Source organism: Stegostoma tigrinum, chromosome 19 (assembly GCF_030684315.1).
Source record: "Stegostoma tigrinum isolate sSteTig4 chromosome 19, sSteTig4.hap1, whole genome shotgun sequence".
NCBI lineage: Eukaryota > Metazoa > Chordata > Chondrichthyes > Orectolobiformes > Stegostomatidae > Stegostoma > Stegostoma tigrinum.
The window spans coordinates 38,649,515-38,660,862 of NC_081372.1; the positions used below are offsets into that span (position 1 = coordinate 38,649,515).

At 37.3% G+C, this 11,348-nt stretch overlaps 1 protein-coding gene across 4 annotated transcripts in view; it reads right to left on the minus strand.

Moving 5' to 3' along the window:
• LOC125461483 (cadherin-like protein 26) overlaps window positions 1–10,120 on the minus strand; it is a 56,422-nt gene extending 46,302 nt beyond the window's left edge. For all 4 annotated transcript variants that reach the window (XM_059652632.1, XM_048550315.2, XM_048550314.2 and 1 more), the window contains exons 1-2: window positions 10,004–10,120; window positions 3,700–3,795 (exon numbers count right to left, since the gene is read on the minus strand). In XM_059652632.1, coding sequence (XP_059508615.1) covers window positions 3,700–3,795; window positions 10,004–10,039 — 132 coding nt within the window. In that variant the 5' untranslated portion in view covers window positions 10,040–10,120. The remainder of the gene's footprint in view (window positions 1–3,699; window positions 3,796–10,003) is intronic.
• Window positions 10,121–11,348: the final 1,228 nt, after the last annotated feature.

The following is an 11,348-nucleotide window of genomic DNA, read 5'->3' on the forward strand; positions in this document are numbered from 1 at the left end:
ATGTGCAATATTACCAATTACCATAAATAAGCCATTACCAAGATGTCATCACGTGACCACAGGTCGCAACTCTCTGCACTGTTGCACCTGAGGCAGAGGCTGTGTCTAAATATTGCTGTCAACTATACGTATTAGTTTAGATATGTACAGGGTGCAATGGTGAGCCAGCTAAGGGAAATGTATAAAACTGTACAAAAGTCAATTGTGCACAACAAACATGAAATAACATACCCTGGTAATGATAGTTAGATGGAACATCAGGACAACAATCAACACAGTAAGGAATTTTGAATGGCGCAGGACATGGTTCTATTATCAACAAATATCTCTGTGTCTACTCTTAGGACAAAAGGAAGTTCATTGATGAAACAACTGAAGATGGTTGGGCCCAGGCCTGAGAAACTCCTACAAGATGTTCTGAAATCGAGATGACTCGAACAAACATGACCATGTCTCAGAGATAGTAGGAACTGCAGATGCTGGAGAATCTGAGATAACAAGGTGTAGAGCTGGATGAACACAGCAGGCCAAACAGCATCATAGGAGCAGGAAAGCTTTTGTGCTAGGTATGACCTTCTAATTTGACTGACTCAAGTTTTGCTCTTTTGTTATTTACAAAATTAGTTGTTTACAAAGGAAAATAATGATCAGTCAGTAGCTGATTTTGTAATTTGCTGATCAGTCAATTTTATAACTGTTAACTAGAACTTCCAATTTTTCTTTAATGAATTAAAATCAGAATTAAAATAGTTTCAAGCTTTCGTCAATCTTTCCTTACAAGATGAATAGCCGTGTTAATGAATTGCCATCCTGAAATTAATGCACTGGCTACTTTCAACAAAATCTGCACTGGTGGATCGCAATTTATAGACAATCTTCCTGAATTCCTGGATAGCTCCACCTTTAAAAAAAAACAATTCATTCATTTAATTGGGATGTAAGCACCTCTGGCAGGCCTGCATTTATTACCTACAAGGGATTCTGCTGTAACTCAATAGTTGCATTCCAGCACAACATCACCTTATAGAAAATCAAGCGATATAGATAACGGGACCAATGGGAAAAACAGTGTTAGGACAGACCACCAAAAAAATTCACTCAGAATCACTCAAAATTCTCCCTCACCACTCTCCTATAAGTGTTGGTGCCAGTCATCACTATCAGCTTCGTCCAGTCTTTAGCACATGCATCTTCCAGTTGCAAGTAGCGTTATTAATTCAATAGAAGTGAGACAATCAATAAAGTGCCAGAGTTCAGGTTACAACTAAAAGCATCACAGTTTGAAGAAGCAGACAGTAATGAGCAGATTTACAGATTCCTCTTCACTGCAGCCATAGATTTGCCTCCCACACAACAACACCTTGTACATTCGTCCACAAATTTCAATGATCCTTATCATCATGATCACGAATAGCAAACCCTCAGCTACATGCAGCTACCACCAGCAGCATTAATCACCTGTCAGCAGTAAGTCTGAACTACCACAGACAACATCCATTTGACAGCAAAATAAAACCTACGTTCACCAACAGCATCCAGCTTCCAACAGAAACACAAGGACACCAGCCATATCCTGCATTTCCTGGAATAATATCACCCAGTGCTCAACACCAGCAGCATTCAGCAGCATCAAACCCCACAGCAAAAACAGTCACTGAGAATAATGGTGTAATTTCCAGCAGCATCACTCAGTCATTGGAGCAAATCCCAATCACCAACCCTTTTACGAACACCAGCAACGGGCAAAGCCCAATTGGAAACAATATCAAGGCAAATGCCAACTACATCACCCTGATGCCAATGACTAAATGTATTCATGGGTAACACCATTTACCTGTCAGAAACATCAACAACACTTAGTCACTGGCAATCACATCACCTGCTCACCAACAGCATCTTCCAGTCACCAGCAAAACTACCCAATGTGCAATTTCACTATGTTGTCACCATCCCTCATCGACTGGACATTGATGATCGTTTATTTCCTCAAGCTGTTTTCTCATGATTGCTGTTTGGGAAACCTATTGCCCAATTTGTACTGAGGCTTAATTTCGTTATTTTTATCAATCTGACTGGTATTCCAATCCATTGTGAATTTGAAAGGTCAACGTTCGTTACATGACAGTCAAATTACCCAGGCTCATGTGTAATGATCTTGATGTAACTTTTTGAAATAATACAATAGGAACATTATGTTCTTATATTCTCGTGCAGTTGTGTTTCTGATTTGTTGCCCCAGTTCCTCCAATACTAAACATTGTGGAGATCGTGTTATAGCCAACACAAAGTGTGCATTTTACAAATACTACTCCCCTATTCATCAATCGTTTTGTCATCAATTTGCATTGACAGAATGTGCATTGTAGGAAAACCCCCTATTATCTGAATGTTCTTGAGGAAATGATCATGTGTTGCCCTTCTGAACTTCTGCGATCCATCTGCTGTGAGCTAATCCACACTGCAGTTAGGAAGGAGTCTTTAGGTTTTTGATACAAGGATAGTGCAGCCATGATGATATAGGGCTGCCCCAGAAAGCATAATGATGGCTTGTTGATAGTTCATTCATCTATTAAAGTGTTGAAACAGTTGCAACCCAGAAAAAAAGAACATTGCCTGATTAAAGCTCTTCCAATCTATCATTACATAAATTCATTTGTAGAAGATAAATAAATTTCAAGTATTTTCAGTTTCTGCTATTGATATTTCAAATGGTTTGAATGATCGACACATCTATTAAAGTGAATTAAAAGCATTTTGTTGTGAACTAATGACTTTTTTAACACACGTTCCTTTAACATTATACAGTTTATTGGAAACAGTGCCTCATCTTTGATAAGGCCTGGAAATACCTTAGCTTGATCTGGGTGATACGAAGGGTAATTAGCGTCAATGAAAATATGTAGTTTGGAATGAGAAACATTTCAACAAAGCTTGCCTTTCAAAAGGTTCCCTCATCGGAACAATGATTCCTGACACCCCTGGAATTCTATGAACCAAATTCTTTGAAAAGTTGACTCAACAAAAAAATTACAGAGATGTGCCAATCCCTATGTTGGAGCTGACCAGGTTAAAAGCATCAGTTGTGGGTTTGCAACCCAAAACATCCTTCAATCAGGAGGTTCAGGAATGATGTTGTAAATCCTAGAATTAGGTCCATACATCTATTTTCACCCCTACAGGGAATCTCCTGGGCCCCGTGAAAATCCAGCCCATCTACTTTCAAGTCAATACAGTGCGTCACCAAGAGGAAAACTTGCAGGTAATAGTGTCCTGGATTTCCACTGTCCTTATATTTGGCGGTGGTAGAGCTCACAGTTTCAGGAGGGACTGTTAAAGGATGGTTAAACGCAAGTTGCTGTAGTGAACCTTGTTTTTGGTGTACTTTACACCAGCAACAAAAGCAAGCAACAGCCATGTTAAGCCTGCTATTGGCTGCCAAAGAATGCAACAGTCAAAAGACACTTGAACAAGTCATGGGAATAAAATGAAAACCCATCATTCTTGTGGGCACAATTAAGTCTCAGCAAAAGAAGAAGAAAGGGCATCAAGATTTTTGGACTTTAAGACAACAAAGAACATCAGAAATTATGATTAGCCATAACTGTAAGTGTATACCTGGAACAGTGAAATTGGTAATTTATTAAATAAAACAAAATAGAAATTATTGAAAAGCAGTAAGAATATGAAATTAATACATACCCTGGCATTCTGAATGATTGATTGGACGTCTGGATGTATCCCATTCTTTACTTCATTGAGGTTTTCTTGAATATGTGCCAAACTGTTCATGACAAGCTTTGCAAAAATCATAATTGAAAAAGTCACCAATAATGTTGTTTTATTTAATTTTACTGCTGGACATTATAGTGTACATTTTAAATGCAAACTCCAGTATAAAAATGTCATAGCAATTGTTGAAATATGTTTACACTTTATCTGTGGGTAGCTGCAGAAAGGCTATACAATGACAACCGTATTTGTCCTTTACAAGTGGTAATGAGCTTTTCCTTTGAAAGATGAATTCATATGGTCATGGTGTTTTCACATTGTTGTTAAATATGGAATTGCAGTTTTGTTGTTCAACAATAATGAAGGAACAGAGATATATGACCAAGCCTGTAGTAACCAGCCTCATCCTGATCTCAACTCATGATCAAAGAAAATACTGCAAAATCTTTTCAGCGAGGATCGCTAATCATCTTGCTATTGAAGAGCAAAGAATCTGATTCCGATCAGACACTGATATATAAGTATCATTTGTCACTTGTCAGCTCCGGTTTGGATGTTATTTAGCTACTTCATTGAACTATGGAGTTATGGGCCATGTTCGTGGATAACGACTTCCTTATGATTTTATCGAGAGACAATTATTAATGAAGTAGTTGGAGATGGCAAGGACAAAGCAGATTTATAGAGTAAATACATTTGAGATTTCTTATAGTAGTGGTGGCTGATCTCTGACATCTATGCCCATCTTTATTTGAGTCAGTGTTACAGAATTGTAGAAGTATTACAGTGCAAAAGGAGGCTATTCAGCCCATCATAGATAGACTTCAGATAGACATGACTAAATGTTACTCTCCTGTTTTTTTTTCCCCATCCCCTTGCACATTGTTCCTAGTTAAATAATTAGCCATTGCCCTCTTGAAAACCTCAATGGAACCTATCTTCACCATGTTTCCATGCAGTGCATTCCAGACCAGAACAACTCAGTAATTTTTGTTTTATGACATCACATTTGCATCTTTTGCAAACTACTTTAAATTTGTACCTTCTCATTCTTGAACTTTTTATGCCTGTAAACAGTTAATCCCTTTTTACTCTATTTAGGCTCTTCATGATTTTGGGAACTTTTCTGAGCCTTTTTCTCTAGAAGGACAACTGTTCCAACTTCTCTAATCTATCCTCATCACTGAATTTTCCCATTGCTGAAATCATAATTGTAAATCTTCTGCTATGAGTTTGGAGATAGGTGATCCCATGGGTTCCCCATTGATATGCTCATACGTTTGGCCATTGAAAGTGAAGTGGATGGTCAGGCATAGGTCCAATAGTTTGAGCATGTTGTCCTTGGAGATGGTTTCACTATTTATACACCAAAGTTCCTCTACTTGTCCTCTCCATTTAGAATTCTACTCTTTTTTTGTATTGCCTGTTCAGATTCTTCTTACCAAAATACATCACCTCAAAATTCTTGGTGTCAAACATCATTTGCCACCTAACTGCCACTCCACCAACTTGCCTATGTCCTGTTGAAGTTCTACATTGTACTCTTCATAATTTACAATGCCTCTAAGTTTCATATTGTTTGTAAACTTTGAAATAGAGCTTGGCCCACCAAGATTTAGATTTTTAATATTCAACAAGAAAAGCAAGGGCCCCAATGCTGATGGCTGAGGAACTCCATTACAAACCTTCCTCCATTCCAAAACAAAATTATTGACTATCATTTTCTGTTTTCAGCGAATTTTTATCCAAATTGCTCTTGGCCTTTTTATACCATTAGATGTGACTTTTCTGACAAGTATGTTACGTGGCAAGATATATAATGCAACAATGTATCTAATGTACAGCATATCACCAACGTTACCAAATTGAACTCTATCTGTTTATTTCTTCAAAAAGTTCTAGCAAATTGGTTAAGTGTGATTTTCCCCTAAGAAAACCCTACTGGCTGTTTATAATCAACCTATCTTTTCCGAGGTGACTACTCATTCTATCTCGAATATTTTTTTTCTAGAAACTTCCCCACCACTGAGCTTAAATCTATAATTAATGATTCTTATATACTTTCTTGAAGCAATTCTCTAATCTTCTGTCACCTCCCCCATGTCAAGGGAAGACTAAAAGATTATGATCAGTACATCTACAATTTTCAGTCTTACTTATTTCAGTATACTTGGATGTATCTCATCCAGTGTGGTGTCTTCTCGAGTTTAAGTACCAACATTCTATCACCTCCCTTATTGATTTGAACCTTATGAGTGACAGAAACTCCTCATCTAGTGTTCATTAATGCTTCAATCATGCCCCGACTCAGTTGTAAATCTCCTCTTAGGTTCCTAATTGGTTCTACTTCTACCACTCTTTTTTTTATTATTTATTTTGCCAAAGAAGAATTTGGGACACCCCTTTATATTGGCTGACAATCTTTTCTCATAATTCCTATTTGATTCACTGACATACTTCACTTTAGCTCCCCTCTGTAACTTTTGTATTCCTCTCAGTTCTCAGATGTATTTTCTACTTGACATCTGTCATAAGATCACTTGTCTTCTTTATCTTAATTTATATTTTCTTTGTCATTGAGGAACTTCTGAATATGTCTGTCATAAGTTTTCTTTTTTGGATGAATATACATTAAGAGTATTCAAACCATCTTCTCTTTGATGATAGTTTATTGTTCAGTTGCAATTGTTCTCAACAACTTTTCATTCCAGTCTGGCACAGTTCTGTTCTTACTCCACTGAAGTTGGCTCTCCACCAATTTATTTTTCTAACTCTGGATTGACCATTGTCATTCTCTGCCATCATCTTGCTACATAGTGATCATTGTTTCCTAAATGCTTTCCCACTGACACTTGACCTACTTGGCCTACCTTTTTCTTGAAGAACCAAGTCCAACAGTGCATTATTTCTTGTTAGACTGGACATATACTGCTATAATAAATTCTCCTGGACATAATTTGAAACATTTACACTCACCAGCCCATACTATGTTCCAGTCTATATTTAGATAATTAAAGTCCCTTATTATAACTACCCCATAATATTGGCATGTCTCTGTACTTTCCTTGCAGATTTGTTCCTTCACATCCTTCTCATCACTTACTTGTCTACAGATTACACTGGGCAATGGAATTGCACCCTACCTGTTCTAGCCAAATTGATTCTGTTCTTAAACCCCCTAAGACATCCTCTTTCCCTAGTACTTCAGTGTATTCCTTATTTAACACTGCCATGACTACTCTGTTCCTTCCCTTGCTAACTTTCCTGAATACCTTTTACCGAAGAATATTTAATGCACAGTCTTGTCCTTCCTTGAGACAATTCTCTTATCACTGTAACATCATATTTCCACATGACAATCTGAAAATGTAACTCTCCAATCTTGTTTACTATAGTTAATGCCTGACAGTCATGTACAGCATCCATGCTTAAGACAACATTTCTTGCGCCCATCTTCTGAATTTCTTGATTATTTTACAATTCTCAGCTATTAACATCTGTTTGTCTGATTATTTTCTAAACCTCGGAGTTATTTTCTAACATTGTCTCCTATTTATCCCATCCAGCTGAATTAGTTTAATGTTTTCCCAGCAACACTAGCAAAATGCCCACAAGGCATTCAGTCTTAGCTCTGCAAATCTACCCAAACCTGAATCAAAGGATACGGTGAATAGATAAGAGAGTGGAGTTTACTTTATTGAATGGTGGAATAAACATGAGAGGCCCAAGGTCAATCATTTCTCCTTTTTTTTATGTTTTCATGGTTTGCATCAACATCACTGCACTGCACTGTCCCCATAGAAAAACATGAAGCTGGATAGTAGGAGTTTGAGTGGATTATTTGATCCTTTAAGTATGATCTAACATTCAACAAATTATAACTATTGGAGTACTGCAAAGATGAGTACTGGGGTCACCTTCCAGCTCAAACCCACCATCCTGCTTTACCCCTATGTCGTTTAATTCCTTTAGTGTTCAAAATCATTGCGTGTCTATCTAGAATTTACTCACTTGCTCAGATCTCCCAATGGGAAGATAATCATTGCAATAGCGTGGAATAGAGATGCAAGTCAACACCTTGCAGAAGTTCTGACTTATCTGACTAACTGGTAATAAACTGATAAGTTCAGATTTCTGATGAGCAATTACCTGGAATCTCAAACCATTCAAAAGAGCTGTAATCATCCTACAAATTACTACACTACATTACCACCACCCTGCTCGGCTGGCACCCTACCATGTTGCCTGCTCACCTACACTTTAACGACATACCATCCTACAAAAGGAGATAACACTGCATTGTGCCACAATTTGTTATGTTCTTGCCCACTCAGTTAATCTGTTTATGTCTGTGTGCAGCTTTTCTGCTGCTTCTCCACTGTTTACTTTGCCACTTAATCTTGTATCTAATTAAAAGTGCTTGTGACATTCTCAGTCCAAGTGATTACCTAAGTGATTGTTATGGTTTGTAAAAACCTGAAGCCCCAGTACTCATCTTTGCAGTACTCCAATAGTTATAATTTGTCAACTTGAAAATGTCCCATTTCTACGTTCCTGCTTTCTATTCATTCACCAAACTTCAATCCAAGCTTTATTAGCTCAAACTCGAGTAATTTGTTGTGTAGCAATTGACTGAATTGTTTTTCAAAATTCAAATACAAAGGAAACCGTTACCCTTACCCATCCTATTAGTTGCATTCTGAACAAAACTCTGACAGCTGATTTCTCTTATGTTAATCATTCTTGACTTTCACAAATCTGGTTAATCACAGTAAGATATTCTCGCATTTTCTTTTATGAAATGTAGATGCCACTGACCAGTCTACCATTTTTTGGAACAAAAACAAAGTTTCTGGAAAAGCTCAGCAAGTCTGGCAGTATCTGTGGAGGAGAAAACAGAGTTAACGTTTCAGGTTCGGTGGCCCTTCCTCAGAATTACCATTTTTTGCCCATTCTTAATTGCTTTTGAACTGAGGCGCTTGAGAGGTCATTTTAGAGGATGTTGCAGTGGAACTGCAGTTATATTTCAGCCAAGCTGACATTTTTCCTTCCCAACAAAGCAATAGTATATCAGCTGGGATTTCACAACAATCAATGAAAAGTTTTCAATATAAGTTCCATCTGCTGCTTTTCTTCACCTACTTACCCAGAGGGCAGTTCGGAGTCAACCACATTGCTGTCGGTCTAGAGTCACATTTAGGCCACACCAGGAAAGGATGGCAGTTTCCTTCCCTAAAGGACATTTGTGAACCACATGGGTTTTTCCGACAATCAACAATGGATTCACAGCCATCATTGGTTGATCTCATCTTTCATTTTCCCCCCTTTTTTAAAGATAATGGGCCTACGTTTGCTCCCTTCCTAGAGCATAAAGAATTTAGAAAATCAAAATTGTCTTTGCATCTACTTCATTTGAAACCAACTGTGCAGGTTCTGGAGTCCATTTGGATTTATTGTCGTTTAGTCCCATTCATTTCCATCATACTAGTTCTTCAATTAAACTGATTTCTTTAAGCTCCTCATTCTCCCTAGTATCTTGGCTCCCCATAATTCTCATTATATCCCTTGCCTGTCTCAAAAATCTGTACACACTGAGTGAACAGGTCTCTGGTATAGAATTCCCAGAAATCACAATACTCTGAAGACATCTCTCCACATGCGTCACATTCTTTAATGGCTGACCACTTATCCAAAAACTACAATACTTAGCTCTTGACTCTCCAGCCAAGGAGCGCTGGTCCAGGAGACAGATCAACAGAAAATACATCCAGAAAGGAAGCTGCAGTGAAAATGGATATCACAGTAAAGCTCAGTAAAATCAAAAACATGAACCTTGTCCCAGAAGATATGTTTGCCTGGGAGCAGATACCAGTCACTGAGTAGAACTGAGATTCCAGTTTTCTTTATATTTAACCTATTTTTCTAATCAACCCGCTCAGAGATGTTAATACACACCTCTGCAGTGCTTGGGAAAGAATCCAGCTTTCACACAGTCACATAATTTTATTCAATAAATTGCCAGATTAATTACATTTTTGTGAAATTTGTCTGTTTTCTGTAATGTGGTACTTTCTATTGACACTGTTCACCTCCCACCCCTTTGTGAATAGCTGGAAGACAAATAAGACTCTTAAGAATCAAACATCTGAATCCAACATATATAAATCTGCCAACATAAACTGATATTATTTTGATATCAATATCATTAGTAATGGATCAATTATTTGAGTTAAACAAAAAGAAACCACAAAGATTCAAGATATACAATACTTACTGCTGAAAAGCATAATAATATATGATGAATTCTCATGTTCAGTGGTGATGCAAGGAACTTTTAACAAAGACCAAATAACAGAACTAGTGAGGCTTACACAGTGAATCAGACATTTACTGTTCTTAACTCTGGGAAAATGAGGTGAGTGTATACGTGTATGTACATTGCCTGTGTCATAAAATTTAACAAATGCTAAATGTCAGAAGTTACCACACCTACCATTTTAAATGCCATAAATTCACACACTTTATTGCTAGTTAGGTGTCTGACACTTCTGGGAACCCATCATGACATTCAAAGATCTTTCAAATCAAGCTACTTTGAGCAATTTGTATCCAACGTATGGTTTCAGTTTACCTATTGCAGAATGTGTGAGAGAAAGGCAAAATAATTGTAAGCTTGTCAGTTTGATTTCAGCAGTGGGCAACTAATGAGAATCAGGTCTGAGAGATGGCATAAAGCATTACTTAGGCACAGATTAATCAGAAAATGTCAGCATGCTTTTGGTAAGGGAATGCCATATCTTATTAGTTTAATGGAGTTTGTGAGGAAGTAACAAGGAGGATTGATGAGAACATTGCAGTGGATGTAATCTACATGAATTTTCATGACATTTGACAAAGTTCTATATAACAGAATGTTCAGAAAAGCAAAGGCCCATGGGATACAGGGGGAAATGGCGCATTAGACCCAAGATTGACTTAGGAATAGAAAACAAAGGGTAATGGTTGATGGATATTTTTCATTTGAAAAACTGTTTCTGTGACATTCCAAAGAGCTCTGAGTTGGGTTTCTTGCTGTTTGATGTATATATAAATTATTTGGACATAAATGTTGGCGGCATAATTGAAAAATGACACAAAAATTGATTATGTAGTGGATATTGAAAAAGATACCTGATAAATCCAGAATAGTATCAATGATTTTTATTGAGTGGGCAGGAAATGTGGCAAATGAAATTCAACTTGGAAAAGTTTGGTGTAAGGCATTTTGGAAAGACAAAAGTTATGGAAGACACAACAAATGGCAGAATATACTTAGAGGGGTAAAATATTCAACAAACCTTGAAGTGCACTTCTACAAGTCCTTGACGGTGACAGAATCAGTTGACAGAGTGTTAAAGAAAGCATATGGAAGGTTTTCTTTAAGGACAAGGTATGGAATACAAAAGCAAGGATGTTATGCTGGAACTGTCTAAAGTGTTGATTGGGTCACAGACAGAATCTGTGTGCACATTTTAGGTAGGACACATTTGTTCTGGAAAGAGTATAGACAGGATTAGCAAAAATGTTGTCAGAGCTTGCAAATTGAAATTATGAGGAACGACTGCATAGGCCAGGATCAT